The sequence below is a fragment of the Geotrypetes seraphini genome, chromosome 7 (assembly GCF_902459505.1).
Source record: "Geotrypetes seraphini chromosome 7, aGeoSer1.1, whole genome shotgun sequence".
In the NCBI taxonomy this organism is placed as follows: Eukaryota; Metazoa; Chordata; class Amphibia; order Gymnophiona; family Dermophiidae; genus Geotrypetes; species Geotrypetes seraphini.
In genome coordinates, this window is record NC_047090.1 from 20,748,276 (window position 1) to 20,775,644 (window position 27,369).

Genomic DNA, 27,369 nt, shown 5'->3' on the forward strand with positions numbered 1-27,369 from the left:
ATTAAAAAGAAAAAAAAGATTTCCTGCTCTTTCCTGTTTGGGCTTCCCCTGCTCTGTGCATGTATAAGAGTCACTCTCACAGGAGTCAGGAGAGTCAGGTATTATGACAAACCTCCGTGTGAATCATTTGCATGCAAACTTTTTAGTGGCTGAATAGCTCTTTTTGAAGCAGCCATAAATCGGATTGGAGCAGACCCACATGGTCTTACCGATCCTCTTTAATACATCTGGTCTTTAGCTGCTGTCATCTTGTCTGCTTCTATAATCTGTAGTTAAAAGTGATAAATACGATCCCAACTAAAGTTTCTACATACAAACACAAAAGATGCTTATATGTCAGCTTGTCATTACTAGGGATGGACTGATTCAGGAAAAAGCGGAACCCCATGTCTTAACAAGTTTAATCTCTTTCACGAGGGAACCTAGTGAAAGAGCACACAGATGCTCTTGGAGATAAAGTAGACCCTGATTATTCAAAGCTTTCAAAAAGAAGTTAGACAGGCAGCCAATATAAACTCTTCTAAACAAGATCTCCTCTTCCTGAACTTGCACCCTATCATCTAAAAAACAGTTACATTCTTAGTGTCCAATCTTTTTTTTTTCAAGGCATTTCAACAGTCTAAATGAGACGTGACGAGTGGATTGATTAATGCAGTCAAATAAGACTTGTTTAGATAGTCTAGTTTGCTGATAGTGGGCAAAAGCACTCTTAGAAATGTTTGCAATATTTTCAAACTTTCTTCTGTTACTTGTTTTTCCTGTAACATTTAGTAATAATAATAAAAGAAACGCTTGCAATATAGGACCCCCATACTCAGCCTTCAGTCTAAGACTACACCTAGACTAAAAATCTGATATGTGACAGATATATATACAGAACTGTTTCAATATTACGTCTTACAGTCTGAGATGCAAAATGAAGAAAATAATGATCAAATTAAACCAGCTAGGCCAGCGGTCTCAAACTCAAACCCTTTGCAGGGCCACATTTTGGATTTGTAAGTACTTGGAGGGCCTCAGAAAAAATAGTTAATGTCTTATTAAATAAATGACAATTTTGCTTGAGGTAAAACTCTTTATAGTTCATAAATCTTTCCTTTTGGCTAAATCTTAATAATAATATTGTAATTTATAGCTAAAGAGACATATGATCAAGAAACTGTTTTATTTTACTTTTGTGATTATGATAAACATACCGAGGGCCTCAAAATAGTACCTGGCTGGCCGTGAGTTTGAGACCACAGAGCTAGGCTATAGCTATGTAGCCTAGAAAATTCATCCCATTCCCCTGACAGGTTCACAGTATATTTATAAGATCTATTTCTGATTTAGATAACTATACTAAAGACGTGTTACCTGGCTGTGTCCAAAATGATGGACCAGAAGCTGGCTTTTCATTTTTCCTGGATACCCAGTAGTTGCAAATAAGTTTTCATTAGCTTTACACCACCTGAAAACCGTGAAAGGATTGCTGAATTTTAATACAAAAATATATCTAGTCTGTTTTTTTTGTGCAATGACTATTTTTATTCAAAGTTAGGAGAGAAGTTATCAATGTGGGTTACAGTTAAATATGGGTTATTTTATCACAACACACATTATTTTAGTGCAGGTCTAATTTTATGAGATGACATTATTAATAACCAAGTTTACCAGTAAAATAACCCATCTTAAGGTAGCCCATGTTGATAATTTCCTCTCTTAGTATATAATGTATTCCAGTGCAAAGAAAAAATAAGAGACTACTTTGTCTTCCTTTTCTATCTCCTACCTTTAGTGGGCACAGCCTTACTTACCATTTATCTCTTATACAGAAAGCAGGGATGAACAGAAGATGGCCACTTCAAAGAATGTCACATGTAATGTTTGAACATGAGCCCATGTATCAACTTTTAAATCGATAAATTGATATCTGGTTATTAGGACAACTCCCTTGCCTTTTTTGTTGGTACATTTACTATAGTAAGGCAAGTGCTCCTCTTTGTTCTTGAACATGAGCATAAATATCTACAATATTGCACCTTCAAAAAGATATAAATAGGAAGGAGCTGGTCCAAAGGGCCGCTACAAAATTGGTTAGCGGTCTTTGTCATAAATTGTATGGGGACAGATGTAGAGACCTCAATATATATACTCTGGAAGGAAGGCGGGAGAGAGGGAATATGATAAGAGACGTTTAAATATCTCCATGGCATTAATGTACAGGAGGTGAGTCTTTTTCAAATGAAATAAAACTCCAGAATGAGCGGGCATAGGATGACGTTAAGAGGTGATAGGCTCAGGAGTAATCTAAGGGAATACTTTTTTTTTACAGAAAGGAAGGAATGGGGACTTTTTGTAGTGGGCACTGGAAGATTAAGTGACTTGCCCAAGGTCACAAGGAGCAGCACCAGGATTTGATCTCACAACCTCTGGGCAGAGGCAGCAACACAACCAGTGAGCCTCAGCCCTTCCTCCTGGGTGGTAGAGGCATGAAATAGTCTCCCGGTAAAGGTGGTAGAGACAAAGATTGTCTGAATTCAAGAAAGCATGGGATAGGCATGTGGGATCTCTAAGGGCAGTGTATCGCAAACTGTGTGCCATGGCACACTAGCGTGCCGCCCAAGATTCCAGGTGTGCCAGGAGACGCTGGGGAGGAGGAGAGGTGCTAGCTGACTGCTTACAGGACGCCTCTTGCGGCGAGAGGCACATCCTATAGGAAATCAGCCAGTGCCTCTCCATGCCTTTTCCCTTCCAGCATCCCCACTGGCAACTCAAGGGCCCCGTTTGGAGGGCCTTCACGCATGCGTGGATGTCAACTTGATGATGACATATTCTCTGGCAATGAATTCCAGAGTTTAATTACATACTGAGTGAAGAAATATTTTCTCGGATTTGTTTTAAATATGCTACTCAGTAGCTTCAACGCATACCCCCTAATCCTAATATTTTTGGAAAGAGTAAAGAAGTGATTTCTATATAATTTAAACTGGGCTGGATTTGGGGCAGGCTAAGGGAAGAGCAAAAACTTGTGCTGATAACAGCGATATTCAGCTGCAAAAATAACTTATATGGATAAGATATTCACACAATATTATGTCTTCAGTGGTGTCACTTACACCAGTTCCGCTGCTGAATACAGGTGTAACTTCACATGGATATCTTACCTGAATAAAGTTATATGGTTAGTGTTATGCTGAAAATTTTCCTCTATTTTTATATATATTTAGTATTTAAAAAAATTGGCTCACACCTTTGCAGTAGTAGATCAAGGTGAGTTACAATATACACTTCCCCCTCCCCATTCGCAGTTTCACATATTTGTGTTTTTTTTTTTGGGGGGGGAACACCCCCATAGTTTATCACGTTTCCATCTCTCTCTAGCCTTCCAAACTTAATTGGTAAGCCTACCGGTGATTGTGTAATAATATACACTTCTCCCTCGGTATTCGCGGGGGATAGGGGCAGAGCCGGACCGCAAATTGAGAAAAACCGCGAATAACTTCTCGTCCGGCTCTGACCCACCCCCGTCTCTCTCCAGCCTTCCTCCCGGCATCCCGGCCTTACCTGATGGTCTAGCAGGCTTTCGGGGCAGGAGCGATCTTCCTACGCTCCTGCCCCATGCATATCGCCAATCGGAAATGACTGCCGTGAGTTCCCGTAATCTCTCGAGACAACGGGAACTCACGTTGGCGATCTACACGGGGCAGGTGTGTAGGAAGATCGCTCCTGCCCCGAAAGCCTGCTAGACCACCAGGTAAGGCCGGGATGCCGGGAGGAAGGCTGGAGAGAGGCGGGGGTGGGTCAGAGCCGGACGAGAAGTTATTCGCGATTTTTCTCAATTTGCGGTCCGGCTCTGCCCCTATCCCCCGCGAATACCGAGGGAGAAGTGTATATTATTACACAATCACCGGTAGGCTTACCAATTAAGTTTGCATCTGAGGCAATGGAGGGTCAAATGATTTATTAAAGTCACAAGGTGCAACAATGGGTTTTGAACCTTGACTTCTCTGGTTCTTGAAACCTCTGTCTAGATTTTAACAGACAAAAATGCCAGCAATACAAAGTAAGTGCTGGAATCACTGTGGAGACTTCCTGTTTGACTGCTGGTATTGCTTTGCAATCCAGAGTGTTCTGTCCCCATAGTCATGTGAACAGAGTGCTGTTTAAGATGTAAATAGTGTACACTATTGTGGGCTTACTAAATGGAGCCCCCAGCTCTCAGTGTGCATGGATGCAGCGCAGAGGGCTTATTTAGACATGTAAACAGTGTGTCTTTAAGTCAAATACCCAGAGTCCATTGGTGAAGCATGTGACAGTTGTCTGTCTCTTCTCTTCTTTAGCCACCAAATGCTGTAGAGAAAGCATAGAGAAGGCATTGTTTCTCCATTCCGTTTCTACACTTTGGATTTGCTAGCCTCATAATTTGAAGTTGTTAGTAGATACAGCTTGTGAGAGAAGCTAAGTACAGTATTACCTTCAACACAGGGTCTGTGCTGAAAACATTCCTGGCTTCCCTTTATCTATGATGTGTCAGCAGAAGTGTTGATTCTGCAAGAGAAGAAGCTGCCTTGAGATCTGCAGAATAGTGAGTGTATTTATTCTTTGTTTTAAGTTTGATATTAAAGAGACCAGGAATCACAGATTATTGTTACTATTTGGACTTGGTAATATTGGGCTACAAAAATGGCTGCTAATTACCAGAGCAGCGAGAGATCAAGCGCACAGAGGGACGTGGATATTATGTTTTTATCTCTCTGGAAAAATTACTTTGTATTGCTGGAATTTTTGACTGTTAAAATCTAGAGAGAGGCTTTAACCTCTCTTGTCTTATTGCCTCTGACACAGCCTTTTGGGTACAATATGGCCATGCCAGGCATATGGTTTGTTTTAATTAAAGTTTCACATTATATTACACTTATTGGCCTGCTCTTTGTCATGCTTTGCTTGAATCACAGATCATCTCCTCATTTGCTTCCTGTTCTCTGGTTATTGGCCTACTGCACTAAACTTCAGTCTACTCCTCTGCTGCCCAACCAAACAGAAGGTGCAAATACATGAATGCTTTAAGCACATAAACTTTGCAACTGTTAATTTTCAAAATGAAACAACAGGGGTAGTTTCCCTTTGAAAATTTGTATGACGTATATGGTCTGTAGACATAATTCTGACCAAATTCCAAGGAAGCTATGAATCCCAAACTCCTTTAATTCTATCTGCGTCTACTCACGCTCACACCGATCTCTTCATATATTGTACCTGAAAACTCTAGCTTTGTCCACATGCACAGGCCTCCTATCTTGTGGATAGCTGTAATGCAAAAATGTTACATTTAATAAAGTGCAGTATTTTCACCTGCTGCATATATCATGCTTTCAGAACACAGAAGTCATTAACTTTAAATCATATTTAACTTATCTGCTGAACATCCTGCTTATTGTTACTTGGTTCTTATAAATATTCAACTAAAAAACAAAACAAAAATAAACCCAAATACATTCAGGGCTTGATTCTCAGTGACTACCTTTTATTTAATATAAAGACTTTATGATGACCAATCTCAAAGATTTCAGTGAAAATATGTGTATGAGAACTAAAAGCCAAATATCTGCAGCAAATAATAAGCTTCTGATGATCCTTACAGGTGTGGGGATCCAACAAATAATGTTTAATTGGAAGAATTGTTCTAGACTAAATTACAGCTTCTGGTGGAATTCAGTGTGTCATCTGTACAAAATGGAAAGATTAATTGCAATATAAAATGGTCATTTTAATAGGTTTCAGGATGTGTGGAGGCCAATAATAAATTATTATAATGATTAATGTTAATTTATTATTCTTTTTCCTTATGTGATAATTTGAAAGAATGGGGGGATGGGTGGGTTATGACAATTTAAATATATATTTACATATTTTAAATGATTAATATGCATAGGAATTATATTATTTATGCACGGATGTGGGAGGGGGGTGGGATGTAAACTTTTTGGATATATATTGTTATGGAATTTTCAAGTGATAATGTACTATGATGATTTATATTTATTGTACATATTAAAATGAATAAAGATTAAAAAAAAAAAAAGATTTCAGTGAAAAAAATAGCAAAGTTACAAAAGGTATGATGTATTACTGCCTGTAATGTTAAAACTCTTTTGTTTTAGTATGGGGAATTGATTGCCTTTTCTCAAAGGCAACAGATATGTATTTATTTATTTGGATTTATTAACTGCCTTTATGAAGAGATTCACCCAAGATGACACAGGTAGCATTTTGGAATATTCCCCTCAGTAATATAAGCAATATGGAATAGGCAAAATGAAGCATCATAAACCTTTGGTGGCAGCAAAAAAACAGCAAGGGTAAAGATCAGAGGGTCACCATCTTGACCCATCAGTAAGCCAAGACTCATACAGCTACATTCTAATTACTGTATTAAATTTCATATTGTATGTAAAATATGCAACTCTTGGAAGTGGGGGGACCTGAACCCTAACCTCAGAAATCCTTAAAAATGAAATTTTTTGACCCTTCCTCTCCCCTCTGATTTTCCCATAGGAAATAATGGGGCTGTACTTACAGTACTGTAAAGGTGCCTGCCTGTCAGCTTTCCTTGCAGCTGGAGGGGATGGAAAGGACTTTTTGACTCAGAACTTCCAAGAAATTGCTCCAAACCAGGAAATCTTCAGGCTGACAGTCAAATGAATCCTGACCGAGACCTCTAACCCCATGGATCTTCGAAGCACAACCAGAAGAGTGGGATGGGGACAAATACACAGCTGGCTCCCTGATACCCTGAGGATTCTTACTTATGGCATCCACAGCCTTAGCTCAAGCCTCTGAAAAATTCAGAAGGTGAGCTGGCTCCCAGGGCAACAGATCCCAAGCCTTGAAGTGACACACAGCAGAATAGCCCCACAGGTCCACCTGAAGGTTTGCCCTGTGAGTTGTAGTCCAGCTCCGTGGATCCTGCATCCTTTCCCAGGCAGAGAACTCCCAAAGTGGAGTCTCAGGGCACCAAAGCCTCAGAAAAAATGAACTTACAATTGAAAAGAATAAAAACTAAGCAAAGCAGGAACACCCCTGCAAAATTTGCTTGCAGAAGGAAAAACTAAAGCGGACACTTCACTGGGAATGTCGGAGGTCTTAAGCTGTGAGTGACACACTTCTACAATGCCAGTTTGTGGCAATGGATTGATCACCTAATGTACAGACTCCTGAGTAGATGTAACAGAATACAGTAATATTTTTTATTCATTCAATTTTCTATACCATTCTCCCAAATTGCTCGTATATCAAAGCGAGTTTCCCCATAGAAAGTAAGGGAAACTCGCTTGATTCGTTCCCACCTCCCCCAACCCCCCTGAGGCCAGCGGCACTACTCTACTCCCCTGAGAACCGGCATTGATCCCCCCCCTGCTCGCATCGCCCCCACTCCCCCCCCGATCCGGCATCCAACCATGCACCCATCCAGCCACCCGAACACATCGCTTACCTCCATCTGGCACCCGGCACCAAAGCACAGGACATGCCGGTGCCCGAAGATCTGCCGTCCTTTTTGCTGGGCCATGAGCATCTGCGCATCTCCGAGAGCGGGAACTCGAAGGCCTTGAGCATGCGCAGATGCTCAAGGCCCAGCAAAAAGGACGGCAGATCTTCGGGCACCGGCACCGGCATGTCCTGTGCGTTGGTGCCGGGTGCCAGATGGGGGTAAGCAATGTGTTCAGGTGGGTGGATGGGTGCGTGGGGGATGCCGGATCGCGGCGGAGGGGGGGGGGGCAGGGTCATGGGGAGAGGTGCTCATACATCGAGACAAGCTCGGTTTCCGAGGCACCGATTTTGCGAATGTTTTGCTCGTCATGCTAAACACTCGCAAACCGGTGCACTCATAAACCGAGGTACCACTGTATACAGTATGACTTTATTGGTGATGCTGTGATTGTTTTATGGCATGTTCAATGAGCTGATCTGTTTGGGATAGGAAGATTGTCTGGAGAGATTAACCTTTTCCTATCGTGTGTCCCGGATGACGTGACATTCGCAAAATAATAATAATAATAATAAATAATAATAACTTTATTTTTGTATACCGCAGTACCAGAATAGTTCAGAGCGGTTTACATGACAAGAGACTGTACATCTACAGCGAAATTTACAAATAAGTCAATCAATCAATATAACTTAGCAAGTCGGGAGCAGGCAAGAAGGAGATAGAGAGGTTATAAACAAGTCAATCGGTGTGGCTTAGGAAGTCGGGTGCAGGTAGGTAGGAGGTGCAGTTAGGGAGGAGGCAGGTAGGTGGGAGGTGCAGGAAGGTGGGAGGTACAAGGCATAGTTAAAAGTAGAGTTACAAGGAGGGCGGGAATCAGAGATATTTGTCAAAGAGATAAGTTTTGATTGACTTCCTGAAAGTTTGGTAGGAGGGAGAATTAGAGATGAGAGTGGATAGACATTTGTTCCATTTGCATGCCATCGTGGATAAACAGTCTGTATGGACTAATAAAGAGCCAGGAACACAAAATATTTGAATTTACAGACTTATGACTTATTTACATTATGTTTACAATAGCCGTAAATGATAACGGTCAATAATACAAAACTCTGCTAAAATAATTACGATTGGAACCAGCGTAATGTAAAATTTATTACGATAGGAAAAGGTTAATGTTCTTATGTCAGTTTGTCATGTAATTTGGTGTTTTAATTTTTTGTAAACCGATTGTAATGTCATTGGTCTATATTTATGAATGTGTTGATGTACTTCGCCCTGTAAAAGACGGATTATAAATAAACCAAAACCAACAATATCTTATACCAGCAACAAAGCCTTCAAACAAGTGTTCCATTTCCATCAGTTCCTGCCCAATAAGAGATAAAGCAAAACCAACAGCATCAGACCAGTCTGTATTTTGACTGCTATCTCTTCTATGTTGCATAAATCATTGTCCTACAGTACAATGGGTCACATGCAATCTATGAACATAAGATTAATTATACTAACGTAGAGTGTGGTTAACTCAACTTTTAGGTGGAAAGAAATAAAAAAAATTCCTTGTACATACCTAGAACGAGTCATGTCCCAGATCAAAAAATCATTTCCAGCAACTGCTCCCACTTTGAATGTATTCATTAAACACCAGTCAGCTGACATCAGTGGAACCTGCTCCGACTCAAGTGACAGAATGGCTTGCTGGGTGAGAACATCATAGAATCGGATGGTTCCATTCTTTTGTGCCACCATCAACTGGGAGAGAAAATCCAAGCATTGAGGTATATTTGTAGCTCACCATACATCTGCTTTCTTAGAAAGGAAGAGGCAAGTGGGGTAACAGATGACATGTAGAGGACATATCTTTATTGGTCTAACAATGCATTTGATTACTTTAAGGGAAAATTTTTTTTTATCATCCCCTTTTTAGATTTTAATGTTAAATCTAGGCACAGATCCCATGCCTAAAATTTACATGAATAATTTTTAAGTAAATCCATTTAATGCTAATTGCTTATTAGGATATCAATTTTGCATCAAAGTGCTATATATAGAACCTGTGGGAAGGCCTTTAAATTAAAACAGTGGGGCTAACTTTAAATATTTACACTTGGGGGGATGGGAGGATGGGGAGGTATTATTTATTTGATTAGGGTAAGGTTATTAGGAAAATTTATATTTCTGTGTTTTATTGAATTAATTATTGGGAGGGAGGGTGGGTGAAAATGGTTGGTTTTGTATATTTGTGAGTTGAATGTGCTTTTATTGATTTATTATGTGTGATATATTTATGTATTGCACTACTGAAATTTGGAAAATCAATAAAGAATTAAAAAAAGGATATTAATTTTGCAAAGTGCTATATATAGAACCTGCGGGAAGCCTTTAAATTAAAACAGTGGGGCTAACTTCAATCAAGCTGAATATTTATTAAAAACTTTAGCCAATAGATGAGGCTTTCTTAGTGAGGTTCATTCAATTTTGGATGGGGGGAACTTGGTAATGGCAGTTTCATTAGATCTGAGTTCAGCATTTGATCTAGTGGACCACGGTCTTTGGTAAACCTTTTACAAGAGATTAGCTTAACAGGAGTAGTGTGGGACTGGTTTTCAGTATTTCTCCGAGGACGTACTTTTAAAGAGTCACTGAGGGATCAATATCTCAGGATAGATCGTTAGATTGTGGGGTACCGCAAGGGTCAGCCTTATCGCCAGTTCTGTTAAATATTTTTCTGAGCCCTTTGGCAAGACGAATCCAGGAACTGGGAATTAGTACATCTATTTATGCAGGTGACATCTTATTAGTCTATAGACCAGGGGTGTCCAACCTGCGGCCTAAGGGCCACATGCGGCCCTGTGAAGTATTTTGTGCGGCCCCGGTCGAGGGTGATGCAGTGTTTTCTTCTGCTGCCCCCGGGTGTTTACCATCTTGCCGGCTCCCTCCTCTGTCTTGCTGCAGCGTTTGTGTGTTTGTGCAGCCCCAGAAACATTTTTTTCGGCCAATGCAGCCCAGGGAAGCCAAAAGGTTAGACACCCCTGCATAGACTATCACCTGCTACGTTAGATTTAGGTCCTCTTTTGGCTGGCTTAAACAGAAGAGAAGAATGGCTAAATGAACACAAATTGGTTCTAAATATGTCTCAGACCATAGGGTGTTGTATCTCAGGAGATAAAGCAACACCTCATTTAGATCTTTCTTTAAATAATTGTAGTATAAAACTAGTAAATAGCTTCAGGTATTTGGGGATTATAAATCGACTGTCATCTAAATTTTCAGGAGCAGGTTTCAACCGTGGTTGTTAAAGGTTTGGGGGCATTAAGACAGCTTAGAGAAATCACTGCACACATTAATTAATTATTATCAAAGTTAGATTATGGTAATTTAGGGCTCCTTTTACAAAAGGTGCATTAGCAGTTTTAGCGCATGCTAATGCCGCGTGCTAGCCACTACTGCCTCCTTTTAAGCAGGCGGTAATTTTTCGGCTGCTGCGTGCGCTAAAAACGCTAGCGCACCTTTGTAAAAGGAGCCCTTAGTATATGCAGAAATTGGGTTAGGACAGTGGAAGCGCTTACAAACAGTACAGAATACTGCAATTAGACTATTAGGCCGGGCATATATTCGTGATCACGTGACACCTTTGTAGTTCAAATTCTATTGGTTACCAATGGAATTTAGGATCAAATTTAAAATCCTAATGTTGGCACACAGAGCATTATTTCAGCTACAGCCTTCATATCTTTCTAACTTGGTGCCATTTTATGCCCCAAGGCATCTATTAAGATCTCTGATCGATAATAGGGTAGTTGTTCCTCACATCTCAAAGGCACATCTTGCGTCAACTAGAGATTGTGCATTCTTTTATTTAGTTCCGCGGTTATGGAATAACCTGCCCATAGACTTGAGAAAAGAAGAATCCTATATCAATTTTAAAAGACGTTTAAAAAGCACATTTTTTTCAATTGGCTTTCCCAAATTAAAAGAGAGTTAGGGAGTGTGATCTGCGTTTATGTAATGATTTTGTAATGGAGAATTTTTAGCTGTCTGTATAAATCATGGTTCATTGAGATTTGAGTGTTTTATTGTTTTGTCATTAGAATGGAGCTCTTTTCTTGATGAATGTGATTTATGCATTTTAAACCGCTTGGATCCTTTTAGGCCGTTATGTGGTATATAAAGTTTTTCATAAACATAAACAAACGAAAAAAGTTCTAAAAGGGTTATAACAAACATTTGAAATAATAATGTATCAGCAAGATAAAGTTATAGGTGAGAAAGTTTGTATCATTGTTATATGAATAGCTGGAATTTTGTCAAATTAATAAAATTAAAGACTGGACTCAAGAATAAGAAGCCAACATAAGAATTGCCATACTGGAACAGACCAAAGGTCCATCATGCCCAGCATCTTGTTTCCAACAGTGGCCAGCCCAGGACCCAAGTACCTAGCTGATAGATATGATAGATTTAACGCTTCAATACATTGAAGAAAAAGACCTCAGCATAAATTGCACTAGTCAACCAATAGCTTATGGCTAAAGTATAACAAATACCCCATCAAAAGTTTTAAGAAACCGAGTTTAAGTGATTTGTTTCAGTGCATGGCAAGTGGGCTCTCTAGAGTTACAGCTCAGTGGTCTAACCAGAACAAAATGAAAGAAAAGTAACCTGTAAATGCCAACCTTGAATTCCTCCTCAGGGTGCCAGCATACACTCATTCCAGGTGAACGTAGAACAAAGGAGGCTTTCTCATTGCCTTCCAAATCCCAAACTCTAATAGTCAAAATACAAATATTATAAGACTTTTATTGCGACTTGACTGTAAACACATTCATTAGATTCTTGAGCCCTTTCACAGTCGTTATTTTGCCAACAGGTGAGAGTAGACTGAATATACACTTCCCCCTCCCCATTCGCGGTTTTGGCAATCGCGATTTCACATATTTGCGATTTTTTGGGGAGGAGGAAAAAAAGAAAAAAAACCCAGAGTTTAGCCTTCCCCCCGGCGTCCCTGCCTTACCTAGTGGTCTAGCGGGCTTTCGGGGCAGGAGCGATCTTCCTATGCTCCTGCCCCGTGTAGATCGCCAATAGGAAATGGCTGTGGGGAGTTCCTGTTGTAGTCTCGAGAGATTACGGAAACTCACGGCAGCTATTTCCTATTGGCGATCTGCACAGGGCAGGAGCGTAGGAAGATCGCCACTGCCCTGAAAGCCCGCTAGACCACCAGGTAAGGCCGGGAAGAGGGAGGCGGGGGTGGGTCAGAGCAGGACCAGAAGATGTTCGCGGTATTTTGCCATTCGCGGTCCGGCTCTGCCCCTATCCCCCGCGAAACCGGAGGGAGAAGTGTAAAATATAATGACATTTTTACAATGATGTGAATAAGTCAAGCAGAAATCCTAGTTACAGAGCAGCAGGTCCTAGGCCCTACAGTTTGAATTCGATCAATAGGGTCCTTTATCTTTGCTATTTTTCTGTTTCTTTATCTGCGGCTTTGCAACTCTCTCAAAAACATATGCTCCTCAATTATCGTCTCCCGAACTTTGGCAACTGAGATCTTGTCATTTTAATTTGTCAGGTTTCTCAAATTTGTTCCTTCCTGAGAGGGGATCCGAAAGAGACTTTTAAAATACTAAAAGGAATCGATAAAATGGAGCAAGCTCACTCACCAGCAGAGGGAAAGGATGGTGAGCAAGTAACATTACTCACGTTGTCAAATGTGACTCGGACATGGACTGAAGCTGAGAGGGGACACGGCCAGGACAAATGTCAGAACGTTCTGCTTCGCACAGCGAGTGGTGAACGCCTGGAACTCTCTCCCGGAAGAAGTGGTGGAGGAAACCACCATTCTAGGATTTAAAGAAAAATTGGACGCACATCTTCTTGCAGGACACATTGAGGGATACGAGTGAATAAGATATTCACCGGGGTACACCTGGCTGAGCCTCCGCGTGTGCGGATCGCCGGACTAGATGGACCCCAGGTCTGATTGCAGGCATTTCTTATGTTCTTACTAATTCTAGCAAAATCTTATTCAAGTCTTGCCTCAATAACTAAAGCCCTCTTTCACAAAGCCACACTAGCGGCTGCTGCACAGCAACAGCACCGAAGCCCATTAATTCCCGATGGGCTTCGGTATGATTACTGCAGGCCGCTATAGTAATCAAGAGAGGACCTAAATCCTTTTCCTTGATCCCTTGGGATGATTCGGAATCCATTTATAGTATGTTATTTCTCTTTCACCCTCTTTATTGATTCCCAGTGTGACCTTTTTAAGCTACTGGGTTTGTTCCCAGGATTATTCCAGTCAATCCAGTCTTTTCAGGCAGAATAAACTAAGCTTTTCCTGGCAAGTCCCAACCACAAGCTAACGAATACTTCCCTGAAATTAAACGTGCTAACCTACCCAATCAATTCCACCATCAAAATCCTTGGAGTCATCCTGGACCGATGCCTAACTTTTGAAGACCATACCAATGCTCAGGTTAAAAAATGCTTTTGCACCCTCTGGAAACTCCTTACCATCAAACACTATTTTGACTTCCTCTCCTTTCGATTGCTGGTTCAGTCTCTAATCCTAAGCACCTTAGATTACTGCAGTATCATATACTTGGGATCCTTTAAGAAAACCATCAAACGTCTAAGAATCATTCAGAATACTGCCGTCCGTCTCATTTATGGCCTCAAAAAGTCGGACCATATAAGCCCGTTCTACAGAAAACTTCACTGGTTGCCAATGGAGGCAAGGGTCATCTTCAAGTTGGCCTGCCTTTGCTTCAAAACCTTAGCAGGTTCATCCCCGATTTACCTATCACACCATTTTGTATTTCCAGCCACCACCCGCACACGTAATGCCCATCTGTTTGCCTTCCCCTCCCTGAAGGGCTGTATCTACAAGAGATTCCTTGATAGAACACTGTCATTCCAAGCTGGCCAATGGAATAAATGTCTAACTACCCTCATTTCGAATACACCCTCCTACCAATCTTTCAGGAAATCAATTAAAACCTACCTCTTTGATACATTTTTCTGACCCCTTCCTGCCTTGTTGCATCTCTGAAATACTTATTGTACTTCTGACATATTTCCGGTTATACCTAACCATTCTTGGCCCAATAATGTAATTGAAATATTTTACTATTGTAATTGACAATATCTTTCTGTAACATCACTGTCTTTGTACAGTCTCTTCCTCTGTAAACCGCTCTGAACTGCTTCTGGTATTGCGATATACAAAATAAAATTATTATTATTATTACTGCGATTCACAAGCACAGCCATTCATCTGGGTTCTAAATAGCCATCATTAGAGTTTTCATCGCTTAGTACCTTATTTGTCGAATATTCAGCTGCATCTCTCTATTCTAGGATTAAGGCTACAGATTCCTAAATTTTAATTTTTAATGTCTTCATTTGCTGGATTCAACTCTTATTTTTGTCCTTATCTTTCGCTTTACCTCTTGTCCCGCCCTTTTGTTCTATCTATATATCAGGGGTGTCAAAGTCCCTCCTCGAGTGCCGCAATCCAGTCAGGTTTTCAGGATTTCCCCAATGAATATGCATGAAATCTATTTGCATGCACTGCTTTCATTGTATGCTAATAGATCTCATGCATATTTATTGGGGAAATCCTGAAAACCCGACTGGATTGCGGCCCTCGAGGAGGGACTTTAACACCCCTGCATATATGTTCTCTCTTTGCTTTATTTATTGTAGTTCATCCCTATATCCTTTTGTACCAGTATGGCGTTTGTTTGTCTATATTTATTTTGTATTAATGTATTGTACTGTTGTCCCATTTTTAGATTTGTAATATGCTTTGAAATATTTGACAATGCGTGTACATCAAATTTTAATAAAAACTTGAAACTATTCAGTTTTGTGAAACAACTAAAAACACTCCCAGCAACCTGCCAATCTTGTATTTTTGACATGTATTTTTGTAAGCCAATCAGTCTCAATATTCCAGGATAAATATACCTCTGTGGGATTACTGTTGTAGATTAAATGTATTTTAATTGTTTCAAATAATTTTTGCTAAGTTAGAAGTTAACACTCAAACCGTCAAAAATTCATTCTATTTTGTTAATAAAGACATTTTTAATATTCAAGAGTTTTTGAACAAGTTCACTGTTATGGAAAATGTGTTGTGTTGAGCATAAAAATTCTTAGAACAGCAACTTTATGTGTAACCTACCCTTAGCCAGGATTTGGAAGATTATTTAATCTTATAACAAGGAATTGAGGGTGAAATACTCACATGGATTAAAAACTGGCTGGAGCATAGGAAACAGAGAGTGGGGGGTAAATGGACAATTCTCAGACTGGAAGAGCGTCATCAGCGGGGCGCCGCAGGGCTCAGTGCTTGGACCCGTGCACTTCAACATCTTTGTAAACGATCTGGACATTGGTACGACGAGTGAGGTGATTAAATTTGCAGACAATACGAAGTTATACAGAGTACTGAAGACACAGGGGGATTGCGAAGATCTGCAACGTGACATAATCAAGCTTGAGAAATGGGCAAATGAGGTTCAACATGGATAAGTGCAAAGTGATGCTCGTCGGGAACAAAAATCTCATGCATGAATACAGGATGTCCGGGGCGGTACTTGGAGAGACCTCCCAGGAAAGGGACTTGGGAGTTCTGATCAACACGTCCCATGAAGCCATCTGCACAATGCACTGCGGCGGCGAAAAGGGCGAACAGAATGCTAGGAATGATCAAAAAGGGGATCACGAACAGATCAGAGAAGGTTATCATGCCGCTGTACCGGGCCATGGTGCGCCCTCATCTGGAGTACTGCGTCTAGCACTGGTCGCCGTACATGAAGGAGGATGCGATACTACTTGAAAGGGTCCAGAGATGAGCGACTAAAATGTTTAAGGGGCTGGAAGAGATGCCGTACAGTGAGAGATTGGAGAAACTGGGCCTCTTCTCCCTTGAAAAGAGGAGACTGCGAGGGGACATGATCGAAACATTCAAAATAATGAAGGGAATAGACTTAGTAGAGAAAGACAGACTGTTCACCCTCTCCAAGGTAGGGAGAACGAGAGGACACTCTCTAAAGTTGAAAGGGGATGGATTCCGTACAAACGTAAGGAAATTCTTCTTCACCCAGAGAGTGGTAGAAAACTGGAACGCTCTTCCGGAGGCTGTTATAGGAGAAAACACCCTCCAGGGATTCAAGACAAAGTTGGACAAGTTCATGCTAAACTGGTGATACTGGACTCATTTGGAGCACTGGTCTTGACTTAGGGGCTGCCGCGTAAGCGGACTGCTGGGCAGGATGGACCACTGGTCTGACCCAGTAGCGGCAATTCTTATAACGCTCATAACACTGCTCTGATTGTTTCTCTTTTGACTTAGCAATGCTAAGGCTCAAATCTTTTGATAGTCACAATATTAGTGAATCCACATCAGTAATTGCCTTTGAAATTTAACATCTCTGGACCCCTGAAGATTTAAGTCAAAACACAAACCGTGTTGGGTCCCTAACTTTAGATCAAAATCCACAATTGCTTTGAGTTATGTGACTCTGCATCATTTTATTGACTGAATAAACTCTGACTTCACAAACATCAACTCCGCAGTCTTCTTTGTGCTGCGCTACCTTAACTTAGGTGCCGGTAGGTAATCTAAGGTGCTCTACCAGTGCCTAAGTTAAGTCCAAAACACCGTTTAAAAGTAGACTTAAAATGAAAAGGTGCTTTTGTCTTTCAACAAGACAAAGAGGCACTTCTTAGGCTGTTTTTTTAAAGAAGTGACCTTTATGGATTCTAAGATCTACATGTTTCCAGACGTTTCAAAATTAACTCAATCCAGAAGGAAAGGGTTTCTGGAAATGAGACAATCTGTACTTTCTTTGGGAGCTAAATTCCAGTTTAGATACCCTTGTAAATGTTTGATCTATTTTGATCAACACTCATTTTTTTTTTATCCTCCACAGTTACGATTTTTTCTTGAGGCAAAAGGAGTAATACTTTCCAGTGCTTCCACAGTGAAGTAAGGTCCGAGTAATATAGAAGTTGTAACACTACATGAATGGTTTTTCTTTATTTCCTGTTAATATCAGAACCCATGATAATGTGAATTGTTTCTCCTATAATGTGGGCTTTATTAGAGAGAATGGTAATATTATATTGAATGTTATTTGGCCTGTTATGTCATCTGATTTTTCTTTTTATTTGATATGTTATAGCTCTCTTTTTCCTTATATATATAATGATTTATGTATATTTATAAAAGTATTTAAAAAAAATTAAAAATGAAAAAAATGAAAAGGTGCCTACAAGCACCTAAAAAAACAGTCCTGGAATCGAGCCTCAGGAGGCGCTTTATGATGCCTAATGCCATGGCTAATGCCAGAAGTGGGCATGGCTAATGCCAGAAGTGGCATTGGGCATCATAAAGTGCCTCCATAGGCGCGAGTCCTATAAAAGGTAGGTTGCTGAACACGTAGGCCTTGAAAACCCTGGCCTACATTTCTGGCACCTATCTTTCCAAAGCACAATTCTGTAAATGGCGCCGTCGCATATTGACACGTGATAGGTGGGCCACTATTTATAAAACCCGGGCCTCCGAAGTAATTCTTCCTGCTTAGCTATGCCCACCATTATGAATCAGAAAACAGTGTAAGACTGCTAGAAAATAGCTTTACTATTTATAACTCCGGTCTTCAGTCCCAGTCCACCAATGGGTGAGGTTTTCAGGATATCCTGACTGTGAATCAGAATACAGTGCTAGAAAATGGCTTTACTGCTTACAACTCTGGTCTTCACTCCCAGTCTTTGAAGCCACCAATGGGTCAGGTTTACAGGATATCTCCAATAGATATACATGGGAGAGATCTGAATGCCTACTAACTCCACTGTATGCAAGATCTCTCTCATGTGGAGGCAGCCCTATAAAGAGGCCATCTGAGGCGGTGGCCTCAGGCAGCACTCTTGAGGAAGCGGCATCTTGTTTCCGGACCTCTATTCCGCTCCCCTTCTCGGCATCTAAGGCTTTTATCCTTCTCAACACAATTTGCATTTTTCCCATCCTATCCCCCACCCCTGCCACATCTACCATTAGTTTTCTGCAAACGTCACCGGATCACAGTAGCGATTATCTGCCGCTGGTCCCTACATCTTCTCTCTACTGCAGCCCACCCCAGCGGAAACAAGAAGTTAATAGGGAGGATGGGCCGCGGTGGAGAGAAGATGCAGGGACCGGCAGCAGGGAATCGCTACTGCTGCCTGCCTTTTATAGAACACTAAAAGGTAAATAAGGCCGGGGGGGGTAGTATGGGAAAATTGCGGATTGTGAGAAGAAGGGTAAAAGCATTAGATGCCTGGAAGGGGAGTGGAAGAGAGGGCCAGCAGCAAGATGCTGCTCCCTCAACAGTGCTGCCTGAAGATAGATACTGAACTTAGAATATAAGAACATAAGAAATGCCTCCACCGAATCAGACCTTTGGTCCATCCAGTCCGGTGACCCGCACACGCGGAGGCCAATCCAGGTGTTCCCTGTTTACGTCCTAGGTGTTCCCTGATGAAGACCCTATTTTCCCATATCCCTCAATGTGATTTGTAAGGAGGTGTGCATCCAACTTGCACTTGAATCCCATAATGGAGGTTTCCGTCACCAGCTCCTTCGGGAGAGCATTCCAAGCGTCCACCACTCGCTGTGTAAAACAGAACTTTCTGACATTAGTCCTGGGCCTGTCGCCCCTCAATTTCAGTCTATGACCTCTCGTCTGAGTCACATTTGAAAATGTCAATAATGATGCTTCTTGTTCTATTATGTCAAAACCTTTTAGTATTTTGAAAGGGAGGGCGTGAGAGAAGGGAGAGATGCTGGGTTCAAGGAGGAAAAGATAGGCTCAGGGATGGGGTAAGGAAAGGAAGGAGAGATGTCAGATTTGGGAGATGGATGGGGAGGACAGAGCGGCTAGAAGGGGGATAGGGAGAGATAGACTTCACGGAGGGGGCAGGAGAGGGAGAGATGGCAAAAGGGGAGTCAGGGAGACAGAGAGATGGACTTGGTGGAGGGGGAAAAATGGGGGGGAAGGGAGAGAGAGATGGACTTGGTGGAAGGGGAAAATGGATATTGAGAGAGAGAAAGAGAAGCTGGAGTGACCTTACTTTTAAAACCTGGGAGGGATCCCCTGTCATGTGGGTCATATCGCCCTATTTCATTGCTGAATTTAGATGCAAAAATCTTGGCCAAGGTGTTTGCTTTGCGTTTGGGTAAAGTGCTGCCATCTCTAATCCACTAAGATCAAGCGGGATTCATACAGAGTAGACAGGTGAGCGATAATATCAGGAGGACCCTTAATCTGCTATGGGGAGCTAGTCATCGCGCGGATAAATTTGTGTTGATGTCCGTCGATGCGGACAAGGCATTTGATAGGGTCCTTTGGGGATTTCTATGGGATGTACTAGATCGCATGGGATTGGGACAGACTTTTACAGCTTGGATTCGGGCTCTGTATAATGATCCTAGGGCTTGCTTACGAATCAATCAATCTTATACTGACTTTTTCTCTATTTGCAGAGGGACCAGACAAGGGTGCCCGCTTTCACCTTTATTGTTTGCTCTTTCCATTGAGCCTTTGGCGATGCACATCCGGAATCATCCCGATTTAAGTGGGTTTGTGATGAATGGGGTTGAACATTGGGTGGCGCTGTTCGCGGACAATATTTTATTATACGTGGGACAGCCTGCTGTCTCTATCCCGTATCTGTTACAACTTTTTGACTCGTATGGTAAAATCTCTGGGTTCAAAATTAATTTGGATAAAACAGAAATCTTGAATTTGACCCTCACCTCGTTAGAGGTAGAGAATATTCGGGGTAGTTTTCCTTTTCGTTGGGCGACTCACGGAATTAAATATCTCGGTATTCATATCCCTAAAGACCTTACCCGGCTTTACGAGAAGAATTATCAGCCCCTGTATCGCCGCATCAGAGCGGATTTGCAACAGTGGCGTGGCCTTTGGCTGTCCTGGTGGGGAAGGATAGCTCTTGTGAAAATGAATGTACTACCCAGGTTACTATTCTTGTTTCAAACACTACCGGTGCAGGTCCCAGTCCTGGAGCTTCGAGGGTTAACAAAGGAATTGTGTGGCTTTATTTGGCAACGCAAGACCCCTAGGATGTCCCAATCCTTGCTGTGGGCGACCCGATCAATGGGGGGAAGAGGGTTACCAAATTTGGAATAGTATTACCATTCAGCGCAGATGAAATTGATATTAGATTGGGAATTGGGTGAGCATAAAAGTGGGGTGATGTTGGAACAGGTCCCGGGGGACAGGATGCTGTTGAAATATAGACTTTGGGTTTCTGGACACTCTAGATCTTGGATTCAAGGTCTTGCTAATTCCTTTGTGCAACATCTGGCCACGGAGTGGTACCGCGCCCGAGCACAGTTGGGCAACGGAGCATTGGTGTCATCCTTGGCCCAGATACAATTCAAACTCAGATTCCAAATTGGGAGTGACAACAGGATTTTCCATAGATGGGCCCAGAGTGGCCTGCGGGTCTTTAGGGATCTGATGGGGACTTCTGGGATTTTATCTTTTGCCATGCTCCAGCAGAAGTTTAACTTGCCAGATCGGGACTATTTGGCCTATTTCCAGATACGGCATTTCATGCAGGCTCAAGGTTGGGGAATGCCATTACGTATTGAACAGGAGTCTTTTGAGAATTTGTGGTTGCTGCTCCGACAGGTACCCAGATCTCTATCTGTATTGTACCAGTTTTGGAGGGGACACTTACCTATTCAACCTATCTTTCAGAAGCAATGGGAGAGGGACTTAGCATTTTCCTTCACTGCTCAACATTGGGATGTTATTTGTGGGGAGGTATCCCGGGCCTCTACTTGTGCTCTGGTTCAGGAGAACGCCTATAAAGTACTCACTAGGTGGTACTATACTCCTGAACGGTTGCACAAAATGTTTCCGGGAGTGTCTGCTCAATGTTGGTGTTGTGGTTCATCTGTGGGATCCTTTTTACACATTTGGTGGGACTGTGTGATTATTGGTCTCTTTTGGCAGGAGGTGACGAGTACTCTGTCTACTATGGTTGGGGAAATGGTGGACGTGACTCCACAGTCGTGCCTTTTAGGTCTCCATAATGAGAGAGAACACCCATGGCAGACTAAACTACTTCGTTGGGGTCTTGCAGCTGCTAAATGCCTCATAGCTAATCACTGGAAAAATCATGTTGCTCCCTCTATCTCAGACTGGACCACTAGATTTTTGTCCATTGGGAGAATGGAGCTGGCGGTGGCTAAACGTCACCATAAGTTCCTGACACGTTCTTTGAATTGGAGCACAATTGGAGCCTTATTGGATGCACTGTAGGGGTTACCGAGTTCTCTCTGCCTGGCTGGCTCATAGGATGGTGAGTGAGAGTTCTTGGGGGGGGGGTTGAGTGGGGGTTGAATGAATGAATGGAGGGGGAGGGAGGGGTTCTTGGGGTGAAAATTGTAAGGAAAATGTGCATTTTTTGTATATTGAGCAATCTTAGTAGTTGATGTCTGATCTACTGATGTACCAGTTGTTTGATGTAAGTTCTCTGTTGTACTTTCTGGAAAATCTTTCTAATCAAAATTTAAATATAAAAAAAAAAAAAGAGAGAGAGAAAGAGAGAGAAGTGGGGAAAAATGGGGAGAGAGGGACTTGATGGAAGGAGAAAATGAAGAGAGAGAGATGGGCTTGGTGGAGAGGGGAAATAAGGAGAGATGGACTTGGTGGAGGGGAAAATTGGAGAGAGAGAGTGATGGACTTTGTGAAGGAGGGAAAATAAGGAGAGATGGACTTGGTGAAGGGGGAAAAATGGGGAGAGAGAGATGGACCTGGTAGAGGGGGGAAATGGGGGAGGGGGAGAGAGAGATGGACTTTGTGGAGGGGGAAAAATGGGGGTGGGAGAGAGAGGTGGACTTGGTAGAAGGGGAACATGAGGGCAGAGTGAGAAAGACTTGGTGGAAGGGGAAAATGGGGGGAGAGAGATGGTGGACAGGAATATGGGGGTAGAGAGAGGGACTTGATGGAGGGGGAATATGGGGGGAGAGAGATGGACTTGGTGGAGAGGGAATATGGGGGGAGAGAGATGGACTTGGTGGAGGGGGAAAATGGAGGGGAGATGGACTTGGTGGAGGGGGGAAAATGGGGGGGAGAGAGATGGACTTGATGGAGGGGGGAATACAGGGGACGGAGAGAGATGGACTTGGTGGAGGGGAAATATGGGGGGAGAGAGAGATGGACATGGTGGAGGGGGAATATGGGGGGGAGAGAGATATGGGAATAGGAGGCTGAGGAAAGGGGCAAGATGGGAAATGGGAGTGCTAGAGGGTAAGAGAAGGAGATAAAGTTGATAGGTAGGTGAAAAGTAGAAAGGATTAGGGTGAAATTTGAGTGGACGGGGCAAAAAAAAAAAAAAAAAAGGAAGGGAAAAAGAGCTAAAAAGGAAAAATCAGTATGTCAGAGACAGATACTGTATATTGAGGGAACAAGGCAAGAGAGAGGAGAATTAAAAAAGAGACAACAGTCACTGGAAACAGAAGAAAAACAGGAAAGCAGACAAGTAACTGGAACCAGCATAACAGAGCATGAAACTGTCCAGAAAACAAAGGTAGAATAAAGTTTAATTTGGAATGTATTAATTGAAATATGTTAGCTCTGGGAAATATTAATTGCAGATGTCTTTGTACTGTATTCAGTACAAAATATGGAGCCCTTTTTTAGGTTTTTGACGAGAAATATTCTAGCTCTGACCTGCATGTTATGGGGAGGTAGAATATCAGCTCCCATATAACTAATTTTATTATGGTGTGTTAAACAGAGCTTTTCTTTTGCTTTCTTTCTGATTCTACTCCTTGCTGAAAAGTAGGTTAAGTATGTGTGGTGAGAAACATGGTTATTTGAGTTTCTCTGGCAGGATAGCACAGTTACTTACCGTAACAGGTGTTATCCAGGGACAGCAGGCAGCTATTCTCACATATGGGTGATGTCATCCGACGGAGCCAGGATGCGGACGCCTCACAAGCAGACTTGCTTGAAAAAACTCGAAGTTTTGAGTCGCCTGCACCGCGCATGCGCGAGTGCCTTCCCGCCCAGCGCAAGGCGTGTCTCCTCAGTTCAGATAGCTAGCAGAGAAGCCAACCCAGGGGAGGTGGGTGGGACGTGAAAATAGCTGCCTGCTTTCCCTGAATAACAACTGTTACGGTAAGTAACATTGCTTTATCCCAGGACAAGCAGGCAGGTATTCTCACATATGGGTGACCTCCAAGCTAACCAGAATGGGTTGGTGGGAGTGTTGGCAATTAGGAGAATAAATTTTGTAATACTGTTTGGCCAAACTGTCCATCCCATCTGGAGAAAGTATCCAGACAATAGTGAGAAGTGACGGTATGAACCAAGGATCAAGTGGCAGCCTTGCAAATTTCCTCAATAGGTGTAGATCTGAGGAAAGCTACTGAAGCTGCCATTGCTCTGACTTTATGGGCTGTGACTTTACTGTGAAGGGGTAATCTAGCCTGGGCATAGCAGAATGAGAGGGTGTTCACGGAGGAGGGTGTTTATGAGCAACTTGAAAAACTGAAGGTGGACAAAGCGATGGGACCAGACGGGATCCATCCCAGGATACTAAGGGAACTCAGAGAGGTTCTGGCGAGTCCTATTAAAGACTTGTTCAACAAATCTCTGGAGACGGGAGTGATTCCTGGGGATTGGAGGAGAGCGGATGTGGTCCCTATTCATAAAAGTGGTCACAGGGATGAAGCAGGAAACTACAGGCCGGTGAGCCTCACTTCAGTTGTTGGAAAAATAATGGAAGTGTTGCTGAAAGAAAGGATAGTGTATTTCCTTGAATCTAATGGGTTACAGGATCCGAGGCAACATGGCTTTACAAAAGGTAAATCGTGCCAAACGAACCTGATTGAATTTTTTGATTGGGTGATCAGAGAGCTGGATCGAGGACATATGCTAGATGTAATTTATTTGGATTTCAGCAAAGCCTTTGATACAGTTCCTCATAGGAGGCTGTTGAACAAACTTGAAGGGCTAAAGTTAGGACCCAAAGTGGTGAACTGGGTCAGAAACTGGCTGTCGGACAGACGCCAGAGGGTGGTGGTTAATGGAAGTCGCTCGAAGGAAGGAAAGGTGACTAGTGGAGTCCCTCAGGGTTCGGTGCTGGGGCCAATCCTGTTCAATATGTATGTAAGTGACATTGCTGAAGGGTTAGAAGGAAAAGTGTGCCTTTTTGCAGATGATACCAAGATTTGTAACAGAGTAGACACCGAAGAGGGAGTGGAAAATATGAAAAAGGATCTGCAAAAGTTAGAGGAATGGTCTAATGCCTGGCAACTAAAATTCAATGCAAAGAAATGCAGAGTAATGCATTTGGGGATTAATAATAGGAAGGAACCGTACATGCTGGGAGGAGAGAAGCTGATATGCACGGACGGGGAGAGGGACCTCGGGGTGATAGTGTCCGAAGATCTAAAGGCGAAAAAACAGTGTGACAAGGCAGTGGCTGCTGCCAGAAGGATTCTGGGCTGTATAAAGAGAGGCGTAGTCAGTAGAAGAAAAAAGGTGTTGATGCCCCTGTACAGGTCATTGGTGAGGCCCCACTTGGAGTATTGTGTTCAGTTTTGGAGACCGTATCTGGCGAAAGACGTAAGAAGACTTGAGGCGGTCCAGAGGAGGGCGACGAAAATGATAGGAGGCTTGCACCAGAAGACATATGAGGAGAGACTGGAAGCCCTGAATATGTATACCCTAGAGGAAAGGAGAGACAGGGGAGATATGATTCAGACGTTCAAATACTTAAAGGGTATTAACGTAGAACAAAATCTTTTCCAGAGAAAGGAAAATGGTAAAACCAGAGGACATAATTTGAGGTTGAGGGGTGGTAGATTCAGGGGCAATGTTAGGAAATTCTACTTTACGGAGAGGGTGGTGGATGCCTGGAATGCGCTCCCGGGAGAGGTGGTGGAGAGTAAAACCGTGACTGAGTTCAAAGAAGCGTGGGATGAACACAGAAGATTTAGAATCAGAAAATAATATTAAAGATTGAACTAGGCCAGTTACTGGGCAGACTTGTACGGTCTGTGTCTGTGTATGGCCGTTTGGAGGAGGATGGGCAGGGGAGGGCTTCAATGGCTGGGAGGGTGTAGATGGGCTGGAGTAAGTCTTAACAGAGATTTCGGCAGTTGGAACCCAAGCACAGTACCGGGTAAAGCTTTGGATTCTCGCCCAGAAATAGCTAAGAAGAAAAAAAAAAAAAAAAAAAAATTTTAATCAGGTTGGGCAGACTGGATGGACCATTCGGGTCTTTATCTGCCGTCATCTACTATGTTACTATGTTACTATGAGATACAAGCCGCCATCCAGTTGGAGATGGTACGCTTAGAGATATGATGTCCTAACTTGTTTGGATCGAAGGAGACAAAAAGTTGAGAAGCAGTTCTGTGTGGTTTGGTGCGTTCCAAGTAGAAGGCAAAGCACGTTTACAATCCAGAGTATGAAGAGCAACTTCTCCAGGATGAGAATGAGGCTTTGGAAAACACACTGGAAGAACAATGGATTGGTTGAGATGAAATTCCGAGACCAATTTAGGGAGGAATTTAGGATGAGTACGAAGAACCACTTTATCATGATGGAAGACAGTGAAAAGTGGATCAGCAACTAAAGCTTGCAGCTCATCGACTCTTCGAGCAGAAGTGAGGGCAATGAGAAATACCACTTTCCAAGTGAGATACTTGAGATGAGCCATATCAATTGGTTCAAATGGAGGCTTCATTAATTGAGTAAGGACAACATTGAGGTCCCAAACCACAGGAGGCGGTTTGAGAGGAGGTTTAACATTGAAAAGTCCTTTCATGAATCTGGAAAACCACTGGATGAGCAGAGAGGGGTTTCCCTTCAATAGGCTGATGGAAAGCCGCAATTGCACTGAGATGGACACGGATCGATGTAGACTTGAGGCCAGAATTGGATAAGTGCAAAAGGTAGTCCAAAACAGAAGATAAGGAGGAAAGTTGAGGCTCCTTATGATGAGAAAAACACCAGGTATAAAATCTAGTCCAATTTTGGTGATAGCATTGTCTGTGGTAGACTTCCTAGAAGCTTCTAAAACATCTCTTACAGGTTGAGAAAACTAAAGAGGAGTTATGTTGAGAGGTACCAAGCTGTCAGGTGGAGCGACTGCAGGTTGGTATGAAGAAGATCCTTGACTCTGTGTAAGCAGAGAAGGAAAAACTGGTAGAAGGTATGGCTCCATGCTGCTGAGTTGAAGTAGAAGGGAGTACCAGGGTTATCTCGGCCACCGAGGAGCAATTAGAATCATGGTGGCATGATCATTCTTCAACTTGACCAGAGTCTTGAGGATGAAAGGGAATGGAGGAAACCATAGAGGAAAAGGTGCATCCATTCCAGAAGAAACACATCTGCCTCGAGGCGATGAGGGGAGTAAATCCTGGAGCAGAACTGAGGCAGTATGTGGTTGTGGGGAGCTGCAAAGAGATCTATCTGAGGCATTCCCCATTGTGAAAAAATGTGACGAAGAGGCGAGGAATGGAGTGTCCATTCGTGAGGTTGTAGAAGATGACTCAAATTGTCTGCTAAGCAATTTTCCGCCCCTTGAATGTAGATAGCTTTGAGGAAGGTGTTGTGGCGGATTGCCTAGTCCCAAACCTTCAGAGCTTCCTGACAAAGGGAGGCAGATCCCGTCCCTCCCTTTTGACATAATACATGGCGACTTGGTTGTCCATTCGAATGAGGACTACTTGGTCGTGAAGCAGATGTTGAAAAGCGTGGAGAGCTTTGAAGATCGCTCTGAGTTCAAACAGATTGATGTGACACTGACGATCCGTACGAGTCCAGATGCCTTGAGTATGGAGACCATCGAGATGAGCG

At 42.5% G+C, this 27,369-nt stretch overlaps 1 protein-coding gene across 2 annotated transcripts in view; it reads right to left on the bottom strand.

Moving 5' to 3' along the window:
* Positions 1 to 27,369, bottom strand: part of NUP37 (nucleoporin 37) — a 58,213-nt gene that overhangs the window by 6,333 nt on the left and 24,511 nt on the right. Inside the window, exons 6-9 of one of the 2 annotated variants that reach the window (XM_033952076.1) lie at positions 12,148 to 12,238; positions 9,042 to 9,223; positions 5,239 to 5,289; positions 1,357 to 1,450 (exon numbers count right to left, since the gene is read on the bottom strand). In XM_033952076.1, the coding sequence (XP_033807967.1) occupies positions 1,357 to 1,450; positions 5,239 to 5,289; positions 9,042 to 9,223; positions 12,148 to 12,238 (418 nt within the window). Of the gene's footprint in view, positions 1 to 1,356; positions 1,451 to 4,487; positions 4,531 to 5,238; positions 5,290 to 9,041; positions 9,224 to 12,147; positions 12,239 to 27,369 lie in introns of those variants that run through there. The other variant, XM_033952077.1, reaches the window with a different exon arrangement.